The sequence below is a fragment of the Nyctereutes procyonoides genome, unplaced genomic scaffold (assembly GCF_905146905.1).
Source record: "Nyctereutes procyonoides isolate TBG_1078 unplaced genomic scaffold, NYPRO_anot_genome, whole genome shotgun sequence".
Taxonomy (NCBI): domain Eukaryota; kingdom Metazoa; phylum Chordata; class Mammalia; order Carnivora; family Canidae; genus Nyctereutes; species Nyctereutes procyonoides.
Window position 1 is genome coordinate 19288642 of NW_026575144.1, and position 26339 is coordinate 19314980.

General features: G+C 42.3%; 1 protein-coding gene across 1 annotated transcript; it reads right to left on the minus strand.

Moving 5' to 3' along the window:
• Positions 1–16292: 16292 nt before the first annotated feature.
• IFIT2 (interferon induced protein with tetratricopeptide repeats 2) lies at positions 16293–25588 on the minus strand. Its single transcript, XM_055308701.1, has 2 exons — positions 25444–25588; positions 16293–19769 (listed from the first exon to the last, which is right to left on the minus strand). Exons 1-2 carry the CDS (start codon positions 25446–25448, stop codon positions 18368–18370), a joined length of 1407 nt encoding a protein of 468 aa, XP_055164676.1. The 5' UTR covers positions 25449–25588; the 3' UTR covers positions 16293–18367.
• Between the last annotated feature and the right edge of the window lie 751 nt (positions 25589–26339).

A 26339-nucleotide genomic window follows, 5' to 3' on the forward strand; every position in this document is an offset into this window, starting at 1 on the left:
ATTCTTTCACTTAACATAATACCTTCTAGGTCCATCCATTTCTTCTCAAGTGACCTTTATTCCTTTCTTCTTCTCTTCCTCTCTTTCTTTGTGGGTGATGAATTTCTATAGTGTTATGTTTGGCTTTCTTTCTTTTTATTTTTTATGTGTCTATCATAGGTTTTGGATTTATGGTTACCATATATAACATCCTAAGTAAATAGCAATCTATATTAATTTGATTGTCATTTAAGTTCAAATACATTCTGAAGAACAAAAAGAAAAATATTTTTCTTTTTTTCTTTATCCTTTTCACTTTCTCTTCCCTTTTCCACATTTTATGTATGTGTTGTCATATTTTAGGTCTTTTAATTATAGTTTCCCTATGTCTAATTATGGCCATTTCTTTTCCACTTAAAGAAGTCCCTTTAACATTTCCTGTTAGGCTGGTTTAGTGATGATAAACATCTTAGTTTTTGTTTGTCTGGGAAAATATTTATCTCACTTTCAAACCTGAATGATAAACTTGCCTGGTAGAATACACTTTCAGCACTTTGAATATATCATGCCACTCCTTTCTGGCCTGCAAAATTTTGGCTGAAAAATCAGCAGATAGCCTTATAGTTTATCATTTGTAGGTAACTTTTTGTTTCTCTCCAGCTGCTTTTATAGGATTCTCTTTTTATCTTTTTAAAAAAAAATTTTTTTTTAAATTTTCATTTATTTATGATAGGCACACAGTGAGAGAGAGAGAGGCAGAGACACAGGCAGAGGGAGAAGCAGGCTCCATGCACCGGGAGCCCGACGTGGGATTCGATCCCGGGTCTCCAGGATCGCGCCCTGGGCCAAAGGCAGGCGCCAAACCGCTGCGCCACCCAGGGATCCCAATTCTCTTTTTATCTTTAACCTTTGGCATTTTAATTATTATGTATGACAGTGTGGACCTTGAGTTCATTTTATTAGTGACTTCTGTGCTTCTTGAACCTGGATATCTGTTTCCTTCCCTAGGTTAAGGAAGTTTTCTGTTATTATTTCTTCAACTAGGTTTTCACACCTTTTCCCCTTTTTTCTTCTGAGACCCCCTATAATGTGAATATTTGTTTCCTTGATGTTGTCAAAGAGATTTCTTCATTTATTTTTAAAAATTTTAAAATTCTCATTTTAAAAAATTCATTTCTCATTTTGCTGTTCAGCTTGTGTGGTCTCCATTACCCTGTCTTCCAGATGGCTGATATATTCTTCTGCATCCTCTCATCTACTGGTGATTCTCTTTGGTGTGTTTTTTATTTCAATTCTTGTAATCTTTAGCTCTGACTAGTTCTTTTTAACATTTTTTTTAATATTTTTATTGAAGGTCTCCTTGAGTTCTTCCACTCTCTTCTCCAGCCCAGTGAGCATCTTCACAATAATAACTTTAAATTCATCAGATGAGGTACTGGCTGGCTTCATCAGTAGTAGAGTATGTGACCCTCAATCTCAGGTTCATGAGTTCAAGTCCCATGTTAGAGCTACTTAAAATTTTTTTTAAATTCCTTTTTTTTAAAGATTTTTTTTATTTATTCATGAGAGACACACAGAGAGAGAGAGAGAGAGAGAGAGAGAGATGCAGAGACACAGGCAGAGAGAGAAGCAGGCTCCATGCAGGGAGCCCAATGTGGGACTCGATCCAGGTCTCCAGGATCAGGCCCTGGGCAGAAGGCAGGTGACAAACCGCTGAGCCACCCAGGGATCCCCATTTTTTAAAAATTCTTTATCAGACATGTTCCTTATCTCTGTTTTGTCTAGTTCTTTTTCTGAGATTTTTTTCTTGTTCTTTTTTTGTAGCATATTCCTCTGTCTCCTCATTTTGCTTGACCTTCTTTGTTTATTTCTGTGGATTAGGTGGAATGGATATTTCTCTTAAACTTGAAGGACTGGTCTTGAGAATGGTGTCCCCTGTGTAGATTGTGTGCTGGATGATTTTTTGTTGGCTGGCTGGAGCTGTGGCTGTATATGCTAGGCATTCTTTTAAATAGTGTTTTTTTAGAAATGTCAGTCAGAGAAAGACAATTTAAGATGAACATAGAGGAAGGGAAAGAAAAATAAAATCAGATAAAAACAAAGGAAGGCAAACCATAAGAGATTCTTAACTACAGATAACAAACTGAATGTTGCCAGAAGGGAAGAAGATGGGGGATGTGCTAGAAGGGTGATGGGCATTAAGGAGGGCATTTTTTAGGATGAGCACTGAGTGTTATATGTAAGTGATGAATCACTAAATTCTACTCCTGAAACCAATAATACACTATATGTTAACTAACTTGAATTTAAATAAAATCTTGGAAGAAAAAACAATAAACAATGGTTTTCTACAGAAAGAAGAACATAATGGTAACGATAATAATAATTATAGAAAAAGAAAAGAAAAAAGCAGAAAATAAAAAATGAATGAAGAGAATAAAACAAAACGAAAAAGAACAAAAGTTAAAACAAGACAAATTTTTAAAAATTAAAAAAATAAGCGGTGCCTAGGTGGCTCAGTCAGTTAAATGTCTGCCTTTGGCTCAGGTCATGATTCCAGGGTCCTGGGGTTGAGCCCAGAGTCAGGCTCCCTGCTCAGTGGGGAGCCTGTTTCTCCATCTCCTTCTCCTGCTCCCCCTGCTTGTGCTTTCTCTCTCTCTCATTTTTTTTCTCTCTTTCTGTCAAATAAATAAAATCTTTAAAAATCAAAAAAATAATCTTTAAAAAATAAAAATTAAGAAAAAAATTTAAGACAAAACAAAACAAAAAAGAAAAAAATACCCCACGGCTTAGTTTCTGTCTTCCAGCACAACAGAGGTTGGCATTGGCTTGTGGACACCACACCTGCTGAGGCCATAAGCTCTCTGGGATGACTGGACCCACCATATACAGCATCTGGACCCTGTTCCACTCTTGGCTCTTAAAGTGGAGAGGGAGAGTGGATCCCCACAGCTCCTTGGCATTTTTCAACTCTGGCTTTTTTCTGTGTCCCGGTGAGAACAGGGCTGCTGTGGCCTTGTGGATGCTGGGCTTGTCATAATTCCTGTGGCAGCTGGACCTGCCTGTTATGGGGTCTGCCTCAGGCTTTGAGGTGGAGTGGGAACATAAACCACATTGATGTCCAGTCCCTGGGCCCCAGAAAGTCTTCCTACAAATATTCTGTAAAAAGTAGTTTCTTTCAGTAAATTTACTTGTGGGAGACAATTTGCATCTGGAGACCTGGATTAATTTCACATGTTCCGTTTACTAGTTGTGGGATTATCCATGAGTCAAATCACTGAGTCCGAATTTCCTTTTTTTGCCCTACACTAAATAGAGCAACACACCAGCCCTGGAGTGTGTTGCGATCTGTGAGGTCTAAGGCAATACTTTTGTTTTCCCAGCTATAAAATGGGAATAGTAACCCATGTATTATTGTTTAATGGCTGTCTGATAAATTCATGTATTTGTGCTTCAAGCTCTGAAGGAGTAATATTATCCTGAGAGATTTAGAAAATTTTTTATAAAATTTCTAGCCATGATGTGTGTAACCATAAAAACTGAGGGAGTATAGTTCTCATGGTTGGTTTAATGAAAGAATGGTCAGTTAGGAGAAAGGCTCCCTCCATTCTTGAAACTACAGAAAGCAGACTCTTGTGTAACAAAACTGGCATATGGTTTTTCCAACAACAGGAGTATCATGAGATATTTTGAGTCCAGAGATTCTTGTTGTATCTAGTGAGAGTCACCTGCAACTTGGACAAGTCTGTCATTCTGATTGGTTATCTTACTTAACAATTGGTTATCCTGGTAGGAATAAAGTGACAAACCTTTATAAATGGTACACATACTTGTGATACTATAAAAGATATAAATATTACTCTTAGATCCAGGGAAGAGAGGCCACTGGCTTTGGCCCTGTTTTTAGAGGGTTTCACCTCTCTCACACACACACAAAACCATAAATTTTCAAAACAACACATGGCATCTCTGCTGCTCAGAATCTGGTACTTAACCCTGTCAGAGCAGGACTTGCACACCCTGAATATCCAGCCCAGGGGAAATGTATCTCTGTGTGTTACATTCTTTGCTCAAAGAGAAGGAAGTTGTATTGTGCAAGCTGTGTTGTAAGGGTGCTGATTTGAGAGACACACCTGGGTTTGGAGTGCAGGAGGAGCTGCGAAACAAAAGTGGTTAGATTAGGAAAAAGGTTAATTTATCTATGTGGTCAAAGCCTTCCTCTCAGCCCGAATGCAGTGGATGTTTATCTAATGCAGAATTATCTTCCACTACAGTAGTACCAGCTGCCTGTCTTCTTGCTTCTCTTCTTATTCTAATTCCTGGCTCAAGAAGTACTCATGAATCAGTACAGTATTTCCAACAGTTGCATAGGGTGGTTAACTAAGAGTCTGTATATTAAGAAATTCACAGTCCTCTTAAATCTGTAAGTGTGAGATTTAGATTTCTACACTGAGTCAAATTTCCTTCTGCATCTGAACTCTTATTCTTTATTTTTAAATATTTTATTCTAACTCTCTGAAGAAAGTCCATGGTATTTTGATAGGGATTGCATTAAACGTGTAAATTGCCCTGGGTAACATTGACATTTTCACAATATTAATTCTGCCAATCCATGAGCATGGAATATTTTTCCATCTCTTTGTGTCTTCCTCAATTTCTTTCAGAAGTGTTCTGTAGTTTTTAGGGTATAGATCCTTTACCTCTTTGGTTAGGTTTATTCCTAGGTATCTTATGCTTTTGGGTGCAATTGTAAATGGGATTGACTCCTTAATTTCTCTTTCTTCAGTCTCATTGTTAGAGTACAGGAATGCCATTGATTTCTGGGCATTGATTTTGAATCCTGCCACGCTACCAAATTGCTGTATGAGTTCTAGCAATCTTGGGGTGGAGGCTTTTGGGTTTTCTATGTAGAGTATCATGTCATCGGCGAAGAGGGAGAGTTTGACTTCTTCTTTGCCAATTTGAATGCATTTAATGTCTTTTTGTTGTCTGATTGCTGAGGCTAGGACTTCCAGTACTATGTTGAATAGCAGTGGTGAGAGTGGACATCCCTGTCTTGTTCCTGATCTTAGGGGAAAGGCTCCCAGTGCTTCCCCATTGAGAATGACATTTGCTGTGGGCTTTTCGTAGATGGCTTTTAAGATGTCGAGGAAAGTTCCCTCTATCCCTACACTCTGAAGAGTTTTGATCAGGAATGGATGCTGTATTTTGTCAAATGCTTTCTCTGCATCTAATGAGAGGATCATATGGTTCTTGGTTTTTCTCTTGCTGATATGATGAATCACAAAGATTGTTTTACAAGTGTTGAACCAGCCTTGTGTCCCGGGGATACATCCTACTTGGTCATGGTGAATAATTTTCTTAATGTGTGGAATCAAAAAAGACCCCGAATAGCCAGGGGAATTTTAAAAAAGAAAACCATATCTGGGGGGCATCACAATGCCAGATTTCAGGTTGTACTACAAAGCTGTGGTCATCAAGACAGTGTGGTACTGGCACAAACACAGACACATAGATCAATGGAACAGAATAGAGAACCCAGAAGTGGACCCTGAACTTTATGGTCAACTAATATTCGACAAAGGAGGAAAGACGATCCACTGGAATAAAGACAGTCTCTTCAATAAATGGTGCTGAGAAAATTGGACAGCCACGTGCAGAAGAATGAAACTAGACCACTCTCTTTCACCATACACAAAGATAAACTCAAAATGGATGAAAAATCTAAATGTGAGACAAGATTCCATCAAAATCCTAGAGGAGAACACAGACAACACCCTTTTTGAACTTGGCCACAGTAACTTCTTGCAAGATACATCCACGAAAGCAAAAGAAACAAAAGCAAAAATGAACTATTGGGACTTCATCAAGATAAGAAGCTTTTGCACAGCAAAGGATACAGTCAACAAAACTAAAAGACAACCTACAGAATGGGAGAAAATTTTTGCAAATAACATATCAGATAAAGGGCTAGTTTCCAAAATCTATAAAGAACTTATTAAACTCAACAGCAAAGAAACAAACAATCCAATCATGAAATGGGCAAAAGACATGAAGAGAAATCTCACAGAGGAAGACATAGACATGGCCAACACGCACATGAGAAAATGCTCTGCATCATTTGCCATCAGGGAAATACAAATCAAAACCACCATGAGATACCACCTCACACCAGTGAGAATGGGGAAAATTAACAAGGCAGGAAACCACAAATGTTGGAGAGGATGCGGAGAAAAGGGAACCCTCTTGCACTGTTGGTGGGAATGTGAACTGGTGCAGCCACTCTGGAAAACTGTGTGGAGGTTCCTCAAAGAGTTAAAAATAGACCTGCCCTATGACCCAGCAATTGCACTGCTGGGGATTTACCCCAAAGATCAGATGCAATGAAACGCCGGGACACCTGCACCCCGATGTTTCTAGCAGCAATGTCCACAGTAGCCAAACTGTGGAAGGAGCCTCGGTGTCCATCGAAAGATGAATGGATAAAGAAGATGTGGTCTATGTATACAATGGAATATTCCTCAGCCATTAGAAACGACAAATACCCATCATTTCCTTCAACGTGGATGGAACTGGAGGGTATTATGCTGAGTGAAGTAAGTCAATCGGAGAAGGACAAACAGTGTACGTTTTCATTCATTTGGGGAATATGAATAATAGTGAAAGGGAATATAAGGGAAGGGAGAAGAAATGTGTGGGAAATATCAGAAAGGGAGACAGAACATGAAGACTCCTAACTCTGGGAAATGAACTAGGGGTGGTGGAAGGGGAGGAGGGCGGGGGGTGGGGGTGAATGGGTGACGGGCACTGAGGGGACACTTGACGGGATGAGCACTGGGTGTTATTCTGTATGTTGGTAAATTGAACACCAATAAAAATTAATTTATTAAAAAAAAGAAAATTTCCTTATGGGTCAGGGTATAACTGCTTCTTACTGGTAATCTGTACTTTTCTGGGAGGCTTCAAGAGAGAAGCAAACTAAAAATCCTTCATGTGACACAGTGCAGTGACTGACAAACTTGTTGGCAGTTCCTCAAATGGCTAACTGTAGAGTTACCCATGATCATACAGCCTAGCAATTCCACTCCTAGGTACATCAACCCAAGGGAAAGGAAAACTCATTCCCACAAACTTGCATTTAAATTTTCATAACAGCATTATTCATAATAGTCAAAAAGTAGATTTGTTAATTGATGCATTGTCCTAATAAATAAGGTATATCTGCACTGTGGAATATTACTCAGCAGTATAAATAAGTATAATACTCACTACATTTATTCCAAATAAATAAAGCGGTGATATGCACTACAACATAGATGAACCTTGAAAACATTATGCTAAATGAAAGAAGCCAATCACCAAATGTCTATTAACATGAAATGCTCAGAGAAGGCAAGGCTATAGAGATAGACAGTAGATAGTGGTTGCCTAGGGCTGGGGTGAATGGCAGGATCATAGGTGATAGCAAAGGAGCATGGACTTTTCTTTTGAGGGTAATGAAAATCTTCTAAAATTAACTGTGATTATGATTGCACAGCTCTGGTGAATTGCTGAAAGCTATGGAATCAGACCTGCTAAGTGGGTAAACTGAACAGTATATGGATTATATTTCAAGGTAACTATTTAAAAATTCACTAATGAATTGAATCTTGTACCAAAAATATAAAAGAAAGCAAGTTCTTCTATTGCCTTCTCTTTTTAACCTCTAGGTTTGTTTTCACTGTATAGTATCTTTCAGGTTACTAGCATTTTAAATACTGTTATTGCTTTTGTACTCAACAGATATGTTGGAGAACTCTTGTGTCCTATTGTCTGATTATGGGCATGAAAATCTGGTCCTATATCATTTTACCTTTAAACATTTGTACCAAACAACCATTCATGGGCAAACTGACTCCAAAGAAGAGTTTAGGGACGCCTGGGTGGCTCACTGGTTGAGCCTTTGGCTCAGGTCGTGATCCCAGAGTCCCAGGATGGAGTCCCACATTGGGCTCCCTGCATGGAGCCTGCTTCTCCCTCTGCCTATGTATCTGCCTCTCTCTGTGTGTGTCTCTCATGAATAAATAAATAAAATCTTTTATTTATTTATTTATTTTTAGTTTCTTTTTTTTTAAATTAATTTTTATTGGTGTTCAATTTACCAACATACAGAATAACACCCAGTGCTCATCCAGTCAAGTGTCCCCTCAGTGCCCGTCACCCATTCACCCCCACCCCCCGCCCTCCTCCCCTTCCACCACCCCTAGTTCGTTTCCCAGAGTTAGGAGTCTCTATGTTCTGTCTCCCTTTCTGATATTTCCCACACATTTCTTCTCCCTTCCCTTCTATTCCCTTTCACTGTTATTTATATTCCCCAAATGAATGAGAACATGTAATGTTTGTCCTCCGATTGACTTACGTCACTCAGCATAATACCCTCCAGTTCCATCCACGTTGAAGCAAATGGTGGGTATTTGTCGTTTCTAATGGCCGAGGAATATTCCATTGTATACATAAACCACATCTTCTTTATCCATCATCTTTCGATGGACACCGAGGCTCCTTCCACAGTTTGGCTACTGTGGACAATGCTGCTATAAACATCAGGGTGCAGGTGTCCCGGCGTTTCATTGCATCTGAATCTTTGGGGTAAATCCCCAACAGTGCAATTGCTGGGTCATTGGGCAGGTCTATTTTTAACTCTTTGAGGAACCTCCACACAGTTTTCCAGAGTGGCTGCACCAGTTCACATTCCCACCAACAGTGCAAGAGGGTTCCCTTTTCTCCGCATCCTCTCCAACATTTGTGGTTTCCTGCCTTGTTAATTTTCCCCATTCTCACTGGTGTGAGGTGGTATCTCATGGTGGTTTTGATTTGTATTTCCCTGATGGCAAATGATGCAGAGCATTTTCTCATGTGCGTGTTGGCCATGTCTATGTCTTCCTCTGTGAGATTTCTCTTCATGTCTTTTGCCCATTTCATGATTGGATTGTTTGTTTCTTTGCTGTTGAGTTTAATAAGTTCTTTATAGATTTTGGAAACTAGCCCTTTATCTGATATGTTATTTGCAAAAATTTTCTCCCATTCTGTAGGTTGTCTTTTAGTTTTGTTGACTGTATCCTTTGCTGTGCAAAAGCTTCTTATCTTGATGAAGTCCCAATAGTTCATTTTTGCTTTTGTTTCTTTTGCTTTCGTGGATGTATCTTGCAAGAAGTTACTGTGGCCAAGTTCAAAAAGGGTGTTGTCTGTGTTCTCCTCTAGGATTTTGATGGAATCTTGTCTCACATTTAGATTTTTCATCCATTTTGAGTTTATCTTTGTGTATGGTGAAAGAGAGTGGTCTAGTTTCATTCTTCTGCACGTGGCTGTCCAATTTTCTCAGCACCATTTATTGAAGAGACTGTCTTTCTTCCAGTGGATCGTCTTTCCTCCTTTGTCGAATATTAGTTGACCATAAAGTTCAGGGTCCACTTCTGGGTTCTCTATTCTGTTCCATTGATCTATGTGTCTGTGTTTGTGCCAGTACCACACTGTCTTGATGACCACAGCTTTGTAGTACAACCTGAAATCTGGCATTGTGATGCCCCCAGATATGGTTTTCTTTTTTAAAATTCCCCTGGCTATTCGGGGTCTTTTCTGATTCCACACAAATCTTAAAATAATTTGTTCTAAGTCTCTGAAGAAAGTCCATGGTATTTTGATAGGGATTGCACTAAACGTGTAAATTGCCCTGGGCAACATTGACATTTACACAATATCAATTCTGCCAATCCATGAGCATGGAATATTTTTCCATCTCTTTGTGTCTTCCTCAATTTCTTTCAGAAGTGTTCTGTAGTTTTTAGGGTATAGATCCTTTACCTCTTTGGTTAGGTTTATTCCTAGGTATCTTATGCTTTTGGGTGCAATTGTAAATGGGATTGACTCCTTAATTTCTCTTTCTTCAGTCTCATTGTTAGTGTACAGGATTGCCATTGATTTCTGGGCATTGATTTTGTATCCTGCCACGCTACCAAATTGCTGTATGAGTTCTAGCAATCTTGGGGTGGAGGCTTTTGGGTTTTCTATGTAGAGTATCATGTCATCGGCGAAGAGGGAGAGTTTGACTTCTTCTTTGCCAATTTGAATGCATTTAATGTCTTTTTGTTGTCTGATTGCTGAGGCTAGGGCTTCCAGTACTGTGTGGAATAGCAGTGGTGAGAGTGGACATCCCTGTCTTGTTCCTGATCTTAGGGGAAAGGCTCCCAGTTCTTCCCCTTGAGAATGATATTTGCTGTGGGCTTTTTGTAGATGGCTTTTAAGATGTCGAGGAGAGTTCCCTCTATCCCTACACTCTGAAGAGTTTTGATCAGGAATGGATGCTGTATTTTGTCAAATGCTTTCTCTGCATCTAATGAGAGGATCATATGGTTCCTGGTTTTTCTCTTGCTGATATGATGAATCCCATTGATTGTTTTACGAGTGTTGAACCAGCCTTGTGTCCTGGGGATAAATCCTACTTGGTCATGGTGAATAATTTTCATAATGTGTTGTTGTATCCTATTGGCTAGTATCTTGTTGAGAATTTTTGCATCCATGTTCATCAGGGATATTGGTCTGTAATTCTCCGTTTTCGTGGGGTCTTTGGCTGGTTTTGGAATTAAGGTGATGCTGGCCTCATAGAATGAATTTGGAAGTACTCCATCTCTTTCTATCTTTCCAAACAGCTTTAGTAGAATAGGTATGATTTCTTCTTTAAACGTTTGATAGAATTCCCCTGGGAAGCCATCTGGCCCTAGACTCTTGTGTCTTGGGAGGTTTTTGATGACTGCTTCAATTTCCTCCCTGGTTATTGGCCTGTTCAGGTTTTCTATTATTTCCTGTTCCAGTTTTGGTAGTTTGTGGCTTTCCAGGAATGCGTCCATTTCTTCTAGATTGCCTAATTTATTGGTGTATAGCTGTTCGTAATATGTTTTTAAAATCGTTTGTATTTCCTTGGTGTTGGTAGTGATCTCTCCTTTCTCATTCATGATTTTAATTTGAGTCTTCTCTCTCTTTTTTTTTAATAAGGTTGGCTAATGGTTTATCTATCTTATTAATTCTTTCAAAGAACCAACTCCTGGTTCTATTGATCTGTTCCTCAGTTCTTCTGGTCTCGATTTCATTAAGTTCTGCTCGAATTTTACTTAACTCTCTTCTTCTGCTGCGTGTCGGGTCCATTTGCTGTTTTTTCTCTAGCTCCTTTAGGTGTAAGGTTAGCTTTTGTATTTGAGTTCTTTCCAGTTTTTGAATGGATGCTTGTATTGCGATGTATTTCCCTCTCAGGACTGCTTTTGCAGCATCCCAAAGATTTTGAACAGTTGTATCTTCATTCTCATTAGTTTCCATGAATCTTTTTAATTCTCCCTTAATTTCCTGGTTGACCCTTTCATCTTTTAGCAGGATGGTCCTTAACCTCCACGTGTTTGAGGTCCTTCCAAACTTCTTGTTGTGATTTAGTTCTAATTTCAAGGCGTTATGGTCTGAGTATATGCAGGGGACGATCCCAATCTTTTGGTATCGGTTCAGACCCGATTTGTGACCCAGTATGTGGTGTATTCTGGAGAAAGTTCCATGTGCACTTGAGAAGAATGTGTATTCAGTTGAGTTTGGATGTAAAGTTCTGTAGATATCTGTGAAATCCATCTGGTCCAGTGCATCATTTAAAGCTCTCGTTTCTTTGGAGATGTTGTGCTTAGAAGACCTATCGAGGGTAGAAAGAGCTAGATTGAAGTCACCAAGTATAAGTGTATTATTATCTAAGTATTTCTTCACTTTGGTTAATAATTCGTTTAAGTATTTGGCAGCTCCCACATTTGGGGCATATATATTGAGGATTGCTAAGTCCTCTTGCTGGATAGATCCTTTAAGTATGATATAGTGTCCCTCTTCATCTCTCACTACAGTCTTCGGGGTAAATTTTAGTTTATCTGATATAAGGATGGCTACCCCTGCTTTCTTTTGAGAACCATTTGAATGGTAAATGGTTCTCCAACCTTTTATTTTCAGGTTGTAGGTGTTCTTCTGTCTAAAATGAGTCTCTTGTAGACAGCAAATAGATGGATCCTGCTTTTTTTATCCAGTCTGAAACCCTGCGCCTTTTGATGGGGTCATTAAGCCCGTTCACGTTCAGAGTTACTATTGACAGATATGAGTTTAGTGTCATCATGATATCTATTTAGTCCTTGTTTTTGTGGATTGTTCCACTGAACTTCTTCTTAAAGAGGAATTTTGAGAGTCCCCCTTAGAATTTCTTGCAGAGCTGGTTTGGAGGTCACATATTCTTTCAGTTCCTGCCTGTCTTGGAAGCTCTTTATCTCTCCTTCCATTTTGAATGAGAGCCTTGCTGGATAAAGTATTCTTGGTTGCATGTTCTTCTCGTTTAGGACCCTGAATATATCCTGCCAGCCCTTTCTGGCCTGCCAGGTCTCTGTGGAGAGGTCTGCTGTTACCCTAATATTCCTCCCCATAAAAGTCAGGGACTTCTTGTCTCTTGCTGCTTTAAGTATCTTCTCTTTATCTTTGGAATTTGCAAGATTCACTATTAAATGTCGAGGTGTTGAACGTTTTTTATTGATTTTAGGGGGGGAAATCTCTCTATTTCCTGGATCTGAATGCCTGTTTCCCTTCCCAGATTGGGAAAGTTTTCAGCTAGGATTTGTTTAAATACATATTCTGGCCCTCTGGCCCTTTCGGCGCCCTCGGGAACCCCAATTAAACGTAGGTTTTTCTTCCTTAGGTTGTCATTTATTTCCCTTAATCTGTCTTCATGGTCTTTTAATTGTCTGTCTCTTTTTTCCTCAGTTTCCCTCTTTGCCATTAACTTGTCTTCTATGTCACTCACTCGTTCTTCCACCTCGTTAACCCTCGTCGTTAGGACTTCTAGTTTGGATTGCATCTCATTCAATTGATTTTTAATTTCTGCCTGATTGGATCTAAATTCTGCAGTCATGAAGTCTCGTGACTCTTTAATGCTTTTTTCTAGAGCCACCAGTAGCCGTATAATTGGGAAAAGGAGAAAAAGAGAGAGAAGGAAAGAAAAGAGAAAAAGAAAAAAGAAAAAGAAGAAAAAAAAGGAAAAAAGAGAAGAAAAAGAGAAAGAAAAAGAAAGAAAGGTGAAAAAAAGGGGTGGGGGAAGGAATCAGAAATCAAAAAGAAGAAAAATAAAAAACAAAAACAAAAAACACGGGGGAGTATCTTCTGATTCTGTAGACTTTAAGTCCCTTGACTTCCCCTGGAACTGGTCCGTCCAGCTGGTCTTCTGGGGGAGGGGCCTGGTGTGCTGATTTTCAGGTGTTAGCACTTGCGGGAGCTGCTCTGCCCCCTGCCTGGTGCAGTGCTCAGTGGGGGTTGTTTACCCCGTGAGGCCCCAGGAGGAACAACCCCTGTGGCGGGGCCAGCTCTGCAGCCCTGGAGTCAGCCTCCGCAGTAACTACGGGGCTCTCCGTCCGCAGGGCCTGGAGGCTCCGGGGCGGGGCCGCTGATCTGCTCAGCTCCGGGCAGGAGCGTCCTCGCTGTCCTGGGCCCTCCCGGCCTCTGCCTGTCCCGGGGGAGGCCGGATTTTGGGCTGTGTCCCAGCGCCCTGTGCTCCCGGGGCCTGCGCTGTTGGATTCGCGCTCCCGCCCCGCAGCCCCCTCCGCAGAGCCGCCCGAGCCCCTCCGAGCTGCTCCGGGTCCCGCCGTGCGCGCTGCAGCCCTTAGGGATCTCGGCGCACTCTCCCGGGGCGCAGGTGTCTGTTAGTGTCCCCGGGAGCCCGAGGGCATCCCCGCCCTCCTGGGTCCTGCCCCAGCTCCCTGCGGGCCCCTTTCACCCCCGGGAAGGTTGGTGCAGCTCCTGCTTCTCCGGGACGGGGCTCTCCTGTCCTGGGGACACTCGCCCCGGCCTCAGCCCGGCGCCTCGCGGGGCCCCTCCCCCTCGGAGGCCTTTTGTTTCTTTATTTCTTTTCCCCCCGTCTTCCTACCTTGATAGAAGCGCGAACTCTTCTCACTGTAGCGTTCCAGCTGGTCTCTCTTTAAATCTCAGGCCGAATTCATAGATTTTCAGGATGATTTGAAGGTTATCTAGGTAATTTGGTGGGGACAGGTGACTTGGGGACCCTACTCTTCCGCCATCTTGCCCCTCCTCCAGGAAATTTTCTTATTGATGAGTCAAACTAAATTATTGCCTTCCCCAAACTAGGTGATGGGGGAAGTGGTGGTGGATGGGGGTGGGGAGACAGGAGCACATGGTCTCTGGGTGGAATCCACACTTCCCAGGTTGGCATCCAAGGCCATATGGCAGGGACTTTGCAGTTTTATCTGTGTTTATTTATTTATTTTAAAGATTTTATTTATTTATTCTTGAGAGACACAGAGACAGAGGCAGAGACATAGGCAGAGGGAAAAGCAGGCTCCCCATGGGGATCCCGAATCAGAACTCGATTCCAGGACCCCAGGATCACAACCTGAGCCGAAGGCAACACTCAGTCACTGAGCCATCCAGGTACCCCTTTATCTCTGTCAGGATTCAGACACTTCCACACTTCCAGTTGCATTGGGTGCAGATTGTGAAAATCGTTGACAGGAGGTAGGAAGAAAGATGAACAAGGACCATGACTCAAGGTCTGCTGCCCCCGGGGACTCTCTCTGAGCTTGGTGGTAAAGGCCTAAGAGCAGAAGCTAGTGAACCTTTCACTGAGGACTCTGAGGCTGGCAGATAAATACTCAGTACCCGTTGGCCCCCATACAGATGAGAGAAGTTCTTACTCCTTCATGGGCACTAACATATTTGAGAACATCGTGGCCAGGGTATCAGGACTCTCGAGGTGGCAATCAGATGTACAGAATGATGCAATTTTGTGGGCAGAGGACATGGGTGAGTGTGGGTGCTGGGGTGTGCAAATAACAGGTGTGATCAGGTCATTCTGAAAAACTCCTTCATCAACACCCAGAACATGCCTTTCAGGGGCTTTTTATTTTCCTCGGTGCCTACCTGAGGGGAGTCAACTGTCCTGCACTAGAAATGTGCTAAAAGCCAGGGAATTAGGCATACTGCAGTTAACATGGCTCCATTTGTTGTGAGATTTCAGAAGACATGAGGTGTAAACATAATTTTATGTATTGTTTTCTAATCATTTCCATTGGTTTTGGTCTTCAAATAAAAATTGAGGGTAATATGTCACCTATCTCCTTCCTATTTGTTTTACCTTTTTCCTTTCAGGAACCTGTTTCAGCGAAGGTCTTGCTGGCGTTACATGCATCATGGACAAGACTGTACACACCTGGTGTACCTTCCTTTCTCAGCAGTCTACAGGTGCCAGTGGTCCTCTCTCAAGGTCAGTACACAGGGATGCCTGGGTGGCTCAGTGGTTGAACATCTGCCTTCAGCTCAGGGTGTGATCCTGGGGTCCTGAGATCAAGTCCTGCATTAGGCTCCCCCCTCTGCCTTTGTCTTTGCCTCTTCCTTTGTCTCTCATGAATAAATAAAATTTTAAAATCTTAAAAAAAAAAAGAGGCATGGGCAGCCCGGGTGGCTTCATGCCCAGAGCGTGATCCTGGAGACCCGGGATCAAGTTCCATATCAGTGGGAGTGCAAGTACCCTGCATGGAGTCTGCTTCTCCCTCTGCCTATGTCTCTGTCTGTCTGTCTGTCTCTCTCTCTCTCATAAATAAAATAATAAAAAAAAAGCACACCTGCTCATCTTACCTTCCACTCACAACACCCTGGGTTTTCCTCCCCAGGCACCAGATCCAATAATAAGAAAGCTAAACCTTTTCCTAAGGTATGTGTGTCCCATTCAGTCCAATAGAATGAGTTTACCTTTGCAGCTAGTGTAAACTGCATTTTCCACAAAGGCCTCTTAGAAAATAAGAGAGAGCTCAGGGCCTTTTGTTTCTTTCTGTTTAATTAGTAGGGAAAACTCTCCAAAATGCATTTAGGTTGCCTCCAGAATCGGGCATGTAACAGAATGAGTGATACTTCATTTCTCATAATGGAGGCCAGAAGAGGAGATAGAATGCAGATGGAAGCACATGCTGTTAATAAGCTATAACAGAAGAGAACCGGTCCACCCACTGTCAGAGTGTGGGGCAGGGGACTTGTGTGCATGAGTGTGGATGGTGGTGGGTGTCAGGGTGTAAGCTGAAATTCTGGATTCTTAAGGCAAAAAAGGGGGGAAAAAGTCTGTTCTATTCAGTGCTTATAATGTTAGACCAGCCCAGGTTATGTGGAGCCAGTTCACAAGCAGTATAATATTTCACTAATCAGTATATGGATTTAGAAGATATATGGTACAGTAAAATTAAAAAAAAAAGCCCCAAAACCCAGAACACTCCTTTATGTTCCATCACCTCTAAGTTATTTATTAATTAAATCTATAGATTTTTTCAGGAATCCATACTATGCGTACTGGTGATCTCGGCGCACACAACATGATTTTTAATACAGAAAACAACATGAAAACCATTACAGTAGTTGAATTTTTAATTTAAAAAAATCCCAAAGTTTATATGTTTTAACTGCTTAATAAAAATGTTAATATATACTTAATTTCATTGAAATACATTTTACATATAATACTGCGCAAATTTAAGGGTCATCTGATACATTTATATATTGTAATATGAGTGTAGTGATAGTTATCACCTCTATTGTGTTATATATTTATCATTTCTTTGCTGTGGTGTGAATAATCAAGATCTTGCCCTAACTTAGCAAGTATGATGATTATAATACAACGTTGTTGTCTACTATACATTAGATCTTCAGGACTTATTTATTATTTGTAAGTTTTTACCCTTAAAAGACATGTCTCCTATTTCCCAACCCTCAGCTCCTGGTAATCACTATTTAAATTTAAAATAATGTGAATAGGCAAATATTTTGCAACCCAGAGGGTGACTGAGGGTTTGTGCTGGGTCAGCTCTGTTTTGATTCACACTAAAACTGATATCATTGGCCATTCAGTATTCACCTAGAAAACCCCAATCACCCCAAACAAACCATGAATTTTGTGGTTTCCTTGAAGATTTTCAGGGCAAAAAGTTTTGTTATCACCTAATATATAACACGTCTAATTGGGGGAGAAAACTCTCCATTAGTGATGTCACTTTACAAGGTCTTTCACTAGGTCCTTGGCATCCAAATGAGTCTTCTGTTCTGCTGCTTTCCTATCACCTTGGACTTGGGCTCAGCCAAGCATGTTTGAGCAAAGCAAGTCTTCAGCTTACAAGGAAATTTTCCTAACAGTGGCCAAGAAAGTGAAATTTTTCTCCATATGATTTACAGTCTTTAAGAACAAACCAGCATTCTTCTCTGTTTCTCTCTTTTGTCTACTCAGTCCCCATCCCTACTGGCATGACATTTATTTTTCCAGACATTTTATTTTATTTTTTTAAAATTTTTTTAAATTTTTATTTATTTATGATAGGCACACAGTGAGAGAGAGAGAGAGAGAGGCAGAGACACAGGCAGAGGGTGAAGGAGGCTCCATGCACCGGGAGCCCGACGTGGGATTTGATCCCGGGTCTCCAGGATCGCGCCCTGGGCCAAAGGCAGGCGCTAAACCGCTGCGCCACCCAGGGATCCCTTTTCCAGACATTTTAAATAAATGTATTATTTTACTTTCTGGCATGTTGTACAGAATCTCCCTTTTTATTCATTTGCTGTAACATAGGGAGAGCAGGATGGAGGCAAAATCTACCCATGTGCCTCCTGAAACTCTTGAACCCTGATTGCCTAACCCCATTGCTTGTCTTGGATATGTTCCTTCTAAGTTCAGCCTGTTCTCTGCTCTCTTTTTTTCAAACTACGTTCCCATCTCACATAATGGGACAATTGAACTCAAGCTTTCTAGGACAGTCTAGATTGAGGACTGTCTGGGGAGGACGCAGAAGTGAAGGACAGGGGATTCCTAGCTTTATGGAGGCTTTGGTCCTCCAGCCTTTGAAGGGACACAGCACGTTACTGTCTATGCAGGGCCAAACTGTACAAGATCTAAAATGACTCCAAGGGTGGAAAAATATTACAAAAATGGACCACAGTGTTACAGATGTGAGGGATCTGGCTGCTTTATATAAACATAGAGACAAACCCAGGGCATCACCCCATGGAGGATGACTAAGGGAATGTCATAATGCAAATTGCTCCCAAGACGTCAATGGGAAGTAGCCCCCTTACCAAGCCCCGGGCCCTGCCCCATCCAATCTACTCCCTGTCAGAACTCCCTGAGCAATTCATATGTTAACACTTGGCCCAGCAGTTTCCTCCACAAACCTGGTCTAGACCCATAGCCAGCAGCTCAGCCCATGCCTACCCCACAGTACCACTTGTCAAATATCGTGAATACCCAGTTGGCGGAGGGGTTTCTGTTCCCTCCCCTCCATCATCCCATGGGCACCATTATCATGATTCCTCATTCCTCAGCGAAAGATGCTGGGGGGATGAAGCTTCTAGAGTCCAGATGCCTCTCAGAGTTCTCTGCTGGCTGCATTTCTCCATTCAGCTCCTGAAGAAACGCCAACAGGTGCAAGGCCACGGAATCAGTTCTGTTTTTAGAAAGTCTGATACAGGCAATTTTTTGCAGCTTATTTTTCATCTTTTCTTTCTCCTTTGATTTCTGGTCTATTTTCATGCCCTGTATGAAATGATGGATGGCCTTGTCTTCGTTTTTCATTTCATACAGCTGGAAGTTGCCATAACGCAGATGGAGCACTTGTTTGGCTCCAGGAGAAAGCTCTTTGCTGAATTCTTTTTGGAAGTAGTGCTCTGCTTTGTCGTACTGACCTGCTTGGGCATAGAGGCAGGCCAGATAGGAGCAGACACAGGATAGGTTTGCACTGGCCTCATCCACTCTCTTTAAATGATACACAGCTTGTCCCATGGCTTCTTCTAACTTCTCTCTCTTCCCATACATTTCATTCTTTCCTATGTCCTGCAATAGGTCGAGGACTTTTGTCCTATAGAGGCATCCAATATGCCAGTGCAGGTAGGCATTGTTTGGCATGCCTTCTAGAGCCTTTTTTAGCAGTTCGACAGCTTTGTCCAGTGCTCCTTTTCTTTGATACAGTTTTGCTGCTCCACAAAGCACATCTGTTGCACATGAGTTTTCCTCCAGCACTTCCTCAATAAGACTCTCCCCTTCCCCTTCTTCCTTCATCTTTTGAAGTTTCAGAGCCAAAAGGACTTTCACATATTGGTTGTCAGGATTCAGCCGAATGGCCCACCTCAGAGGGTTGATGGGATTCTGAGGCAGTGGCCAGGTCTCCAACCGGTAGCTCGCAATGGCTAGTCCAGAGATGAATTCTGGGTTCTTGGGATTCCTTTCCAGAGCCTTCTCAAAGCACACCTTGGCCCTCTCGTTGTGCTGCCTGCCACACTGTAACCGGGCCCACCCCTCCTGGAAGTCTAGTTCAGGGCTCTCTAAGCTGTAGGGGCTGTGAGACTTCTCACATACTCGTCTTACCTTGTCCACGTAAATCTGAGCATCTGCAAATCTGCCCAGGTGATAGTAGACCCAGGCATAGTTACCCCAGGTGACCAGACTCCGGATCTCTGCTTGATCAGAGTGCTCCCGCTGGATCAGCTCCTCTGCCTGCTGGAGGCATTCCAGGGCTGCCTTGTTGTGGCCTCTGCGGTGTTTTATGTAGGCCAGTATGTTGAAGACTGTGGCTTTGAACTCATTGTTCTGGAATTCAGTTACATCGCACACCTTGTCTTCAAAATCATCCAGGGACTTTTCTCCATCCACCAAGGTCCAGGTGAAATGGCATTTCAGTTGCCATAGGCAGCTCTCTAAGGCCTTCCTGGTGCTCTCGCTGGAAGGCAAAACAGAAAGGTGAGGCTCTGAGACACAGCATGGATTCTCCTGACAAGAAACGGGAAGCATGGCAGTACAGATCTCCTCCTCCTCTTCCTCAGGGCTTTTACCCCAATCAAAAAAGAACAATATTTCCTTTTTGTTTCTGTATTTTGGTGTATGCGTTAAATGCACAGGGACACAGGGGTTAGGTGATGTGGGTAGTGGAAGGATTAGGGAAAGGGCCATGTTTTTTTTTTTTTTTTTAATTTACTTATGATAGTCACAGAGAGAGAGAGAGAGAGAGAGGCAGAGACACAGGCAGAGGGAGAAGCAGGTTCCATACACCGGGAGCCCGATGTGGGACTCAATCCCGGGTCTCCAGGATCGCTCCCCGGGCCAAAGACAGGCGTCAAACCGCTGCGCCACCCAGGGATCCCAGGGCCATGGTTTTTATGAGAAAGAAACAGACAGGGCAGGAGCAGGGGGAAGGGCAGAGGGTGCAGCAGACTGCCCACTGAGCAGGGAGCTCAATATGGAACTTGATCCCAGGACCCTGAGATCATGACCTGAGCTAAAGGCAGCTAAAGGCAGCTAAAGGAAAGCTAAAGCTAATCCACTAAGCCATGCAAGTGCCCTGACTTGATGCAGTTTTTAAGAAGAAAGGCTATTTGATTGCTTTATGTTCTTCATCTTACCTAGCATTTACTTTTGTATTTGAAAATTTTAGCTTTGGAATCATATATTCTGTTAATGTCTCCCCAGCTTGATTTTAATCTCATTACCCCTATGCATTGTCTTTTGTATTTTTAGCTTCTTGGTCCTTAATTTGTCCTTTTTGTCCTTATTGCTATTTCTTATTATTTGAGTTTTATATCCTTAACTGATTTTCTTTGGTCATCCAAACTTTTTTTTTTTTATCAAATTGGTTTTGTCTTTTGTTTTTAAAGGCAATTTTGTTTTTGTTTTTGTTGTGTTAAGATTTTATTTGTTTAATCATGAGAGACACAGAGAGAGGCAGAGGGAGAAGCAGGCTCCCTATAGGGAGAGCCTGATGCAGGACTCCATCCCAGAACCCCAGGATCATGACCTGAGCCAAAGGCAGACACTCAACCTCTGAGCCACCCAGGTGCCCCTTATCTTGTCTTTTTATTAATTCAGCAATCTCTATTCTCATTTTGTCTGAGCTTTCCCATTTTAACTATTTAAATCATATTTCAACAATTCTAAATTCTTATTTCCTCTGCTTTTGCATCATCATACTACTTTAGTATTATGTATGTTAGCAATGTTTTAAACTTTTTTTAAAAGATGTATTTATTTATTTATTTATTTATTATTTATTTATTTATGATAGACATAGAGAGAGAGAGAGAGAGAGAGAGAGAGAGAGAGAGGCAGAAACACAGGCAGAGGGAGAAGCAGGCTCCATCCATGCCAGGAGCCTGACGCAGGACTAGATCCCGGGACCCCAGGATCATGCCCTGGGCCAAAGGCAGGCACTAAACCACTGAGCCACCCAGGGATCCCATGTTTTAAACTTTTATCTTGAAATAAAATGTAATCATTTTCTACCCTCCACCTCACTGCTATTTCTTAGACTGACATCTTAACATTTCTCATTTCTATTGGTCTATTAAAATCTTTGCATTTGTGGCTTTAATTATCTTTTGAAATTTTATTTTTTCTCTCCTGTGGTTTGTGTTCACAGTATTGGAAGTGTGGTTACAGGAGGAGGTTCACAAGATGCCTAGCATCTTTTCTTATAGGTAATGCTCTTTTTCCTTTAAGGGACTCTTGCAACTCTTCTAAGAAGAATCTCCATTCCCTTCAGTATTGGTTCTTTAAATAAAATTAAAATAAAGTAAAAGTAAAGTAAAATAAGGAAAACTCACCACACAGAAACCCTATCCTGAATAACTTCAGAGATGAGTAGGTTAAAAATCATTAACTTCCCAAAATCATTTCTCTGCATTGCCTCTGTATTAGAATCCCTGAAACATTGCTTTTTCTCATTTAAAAACATATTTTTTCATAGCATGTGTTAATTAGCCCTTTTATGAGGAGCCAATATTCTAAATATTATAGATTCTGACATAGACAAACAGTAGATGCATGGAAAGTTACGCAGTGTGCCAAAAACCATCTTTGAAATACTTGTCAAGTATTTCAAATGGAAGATTATATTCCCCCATTCTTCCTGCCCCCTATCTCTCACTTTTTACACCCTCTCCCTCTCTCCTTCCCATCCAAGTTGATGATTACACTGGGGCTGGGCACCCAAACTCAAGTGGAAGCTGGAAATGGAAACAAGAGGCAGGTGGGAGCCAGTGGTCTGGAGTTAGGGAGAGTACTGTGCTTGCTGGAGGGCTCAAGGGGCTGTGATCTGCAGCATGCCCTGGAGAGATGGTGACCTAGAGGCACATGGAATAGATACAAAGTCTAGGTCCCTCAAGCTTTCCATGGTCGTGTTCTGGCCCTCCTGGGCTCCAGTTCTGCATGTGGGTCCTGAGCCATTCCAGGAACTTTAAGTCAGTTCCTGTTCATTTATGCTACTTGAGTCAGATGGAGACTTAACTACTCCAAGTAGAATAAACAGAAAAGAGGAAGGAGAATGGGTAGGAGTGTCTGCATGGGGAAGGACCCTCTGTCCTCTTGAAGTCCTGGACAGGCCTTAGTGGAGAGCCAGGTTGTCTGAGCCTCTTAATATAATATGCGGTGGGATGGGTGGTGTGTGTGTGTGTGTGTGTGTGTGTGTGTGTGTGTGTGTGTGTGAGCCTAGGAGAATACCTGGTGTGATATCTGGCATGCTAATGACAGTAGACTTCCCTTGAAAATTTCATGTCCAATCTGATATATTTTTCTTCCCAATAAGATTACATAAACTTAGCACATAAGCTCTTTAGCAACTCTCTCCTTTAATTAAAAAAAAAATTTAAGATTTATTTATTTGAAAGAGAGTGCACACACTCAAGCACATGACCATGTGAGTGCAGCAGGGAGAGGGGAGGGGCAATGGAAGAGAGAGAATCTCAAGCAGACTCCCTGCAGAGTGTGGAGCCCTATGTGGGGCTTAATATCAAGACCCTGAGATCATGACCTCCACAGAAATCAAGAGAGGGATGCTTAACTGACTAAGTCCCCCTGGGTGCCTGGCAACTTTCATTTTTTATAAGAGAAACAGAAAGAGTGAATACAATTGAAATTATCTCCAAAATATAAAGCCTATAGTCAATTGTGCATTTGCAGGATAGAGGCATTTACTATACACACATGTAAAATCTTTGAGTATCCATTCCAAAGCATCCAATTTCACTGTGCGATTATGGGCTTTCATTTCCACCAATAAATCAGAAGTTGGTTCCAGACACTTGCTTCCTGGACTGAGACTTCTGAGACTTATGCTCCTGATGACTGTAGAAGTTCCAACTGTTTATACACATCAGTTTCTTCCTCTGCTTCTTGTCTGCATAAAAGCCACAGTGACACCATTCACCAGGTTCAGAGCTAATGCTGCACCAGTGTCTGAAGGCAGTACTAGCACCGAAGAGCCTGTTAGAAATGCCCATCCTTGGACCTCTGTGGAGGCCAAGAAAATTAGGGCCATTCAAGTTTAACATTGGCACAAGTACAGCCATTGTAGCTTTGGCAGCCATCTCAGGCCACTGTGACCAGGCCACTGTGACCAGGTACTGAACTCTACCTTACCCCGGCTACAAAAAACCCACAAAGCACGCCCTTATCGGAATAAGGAAGCAAGAGCTTGTGAGACCTCTTTACTGAAGATTCTCACACCCCCACCCTTACTGAAAAACCCCACCCTACTCCTAGACCAGCCCATAAAAACCCAGCTGGAACCCACCTCGGGGTCCAAGTCCCTGCTCCGCTGTGTCGGGTATACTTGGACCCAAGCTCGACCTTGCTAATAAGACCCAGCTGTAATTCACCTCGGGGTCCAAGTCCCTGCTCTGCTGTGTCAGGTATACTTGGACCCAACCTCGAGCTTGCTAACAGCTCCTTGCTGGTTTTCTCCGATTCGCAATCTTGGGCACAACACCTCAACCTAGGATTACCAAATCAGAATCTGAAGTGGGGAGTGGAGTCCAGGAATTGTTTTTAGCAAGCCCTCCAGATAGATCTTATGCATGCTCAGATTTGAGAACCACTGTCTTAGAGCGCAGGGCCAATGCCTGGCAACAGCACCTAATTACTAAGGGATCTAAGAAAATTAGAAAAGAGACTGATGGGTCTGTGTTATTATGGGACAGAGTCTAAGAGAAGACTATGCTAAAGTTCTAAGAAGTTAGAAAAGGTTTCTAAATATTCTGAATTACCCTAGAAACAGACATCTGGAAATACATCAGATCTTTTTCTTTCCTGTCAGACATGCAGAGTTGCAGAAAAAGTATCCCTTCCAGAAGAGAGATCAGGAAACTTATAGAAGTAGGGCAATGTGTCCTCTAGGAAGTCAAAGCTGGGGCTGGTGTCCCTGCACTCTGGAGCTCCCAGGGCTGAGGCGGAGGCTGAGGCATCTAGTCTGGCTATCCCACCCTCACATTGGGAGAAAACAGAAAGCTCCCTTCCCACCCTACTTCCTCCCAGGGCAATCTTGGTGCAAAAGAGCATTTTAGAGGTGGGGGCTCTTTTCTCCAAGCATCTGACCTCCAATCCATACTTCAGAGAGAAGGACTTGGGCCAATCAGTAGCATTTGGGGGTAAAATATATTCTGCTGAATTAATGACTATATCTTATCAGCCCTAATACAAATCTAAGATGAATGAAAGGAAATCTACCTTCGCATGAGTTGGGGTTGCTGCCTGGAGTACATCTTAACAATATCTGCTAAAAACAGATCCTTCGGGATCCCTGGGTGGCGCAGCGGTTTAGCGCCTGCCTTTGGCCCAGGGCGCGATCCTGGAGACCCAGGATCGAATCCCACGTCGGGCTCCCGGTGCATGGAGCCTGCTTCTCCCTCTGCCTGTGTCTCTGCCTCTCTCTCTCTCTCTGTGACTATCATAAATAAATAAAAAAAAAAATTAAAAAAAAAAAAAAAAAAAAAAAATAAAAAAAAAAAAAAACAGATCCTTCATTAAATAAGAATCTTACTGGGACGCCTAGGTGGCTCAGTGGTTGAGTGTCTGCCTTTGGCTAAAACCCCCTCCCCCCCATCCGATGCCTAGCAGGGAGCCTGCTTCTCCCTCTGCCTGTGTCTCTGCATCTCTCTTTCTGTGTCTCTCATGAAGAAATAATAAAATCTTAAAATAAAATAAGAATCTTATTAAAAGCCTCTCACTTAATCCTTTCAAACAGGAAACAAAACAGAGTCTTCCCTGCCCCACCCCATCTTTAAATGAAGCACCTGCCTAATTGAAGCACCTCTCTCTCTCTCTCTCCCTTTCTCTCTCTCTGTGGTTCCTTCCTCCCTCCTTCCTCTGGACCTCATCTGTCAGCATCCCCATGAGGCACCCTGAGGAAGTTTGACAGAGTTGGGGCAGAAAAATCTCAGAAATAAACCAGCCAGCATTGGCAAGAGGAACACTAGGCCTTGCAGCTAGAGCACCGCAAGGCTGCAAACAAATGCAGAAGCAAAACAAGTCAGGAACTTGGGTTTTAGGAGGGTGGCCATGTGGGATTTGCATTCACAGCAAGAGCCTGGATATTTTCAGCACAATCAGGGCAGGAGCATTTTTACCTCATGATTGTGGAGTGCTTCTTAGCGGTGCTGGAAGGCTGTGGCTCTGGCTACCGTGCTCTTCAGAAGTCTCCCTCCTCTGCCTCTGAGAAAGACGCTAAGGAGACCTGTATATATGCAAGCACTTCCTGGCGCCTCTTCCTTGTTTTCCTGCAGTTCACTTTAGGAAACAGAAACTGAAACTGGACTGTAAAACTGGTCGGGCTCTACTAGGAAATGAATCTTGAGTAAGAGCCCCGCCTCCAGCACCCTGTGTCCCCCCCCCCCCCCTGGAGTGAGCCAGAACTTCTTCAGGCTGTAATGATATCCTAGATCAGCTGACATCAAGGGAGCCCAGCTTGGAGAAGGATGCGGGTACCAAACACTAAGCAGCTTGCTTCATTACCACAATGTTTACCCATCCTCCCTGTGCTCGCCCTTATTACCCTGTGGTCTGTGGGCCCCTGAAAGGAAGGGGGCTGTTTCATTCAGGACTGAGTGTCTAGTCCCTGCATTAGTACGGGGCACATGACAGGCATTCAGAAGGTAGAGGCTGAATGAATGAAAACACGATCAGAACCATGGGCTCTGATGCCCTGTCTGGATTTGAACCCAGTCTCTGTGTATGTGCTGTGACACTGGAAATTACTGAATGTTTCTCGTGCTTTCGTCTGTCCTCCTGTGAAATGCTGATCCCACTACTACTACCCAACTCATAATAGTGCTGTGTGAGGATCAAATCGGTTAAAGCATGAAATGTCCTTAGAATAGTGCCTGGCACATAAGAAGTGCATGCTACCTTTTATTATAATTAATAGCTAAAGTCATTAACCAACATTAACCAAAGAAGCCAGAAGGGAAATTTTTAAAAAGATTTATTTATTTATTTATTTATTTATTTATTTATTTATTTAACA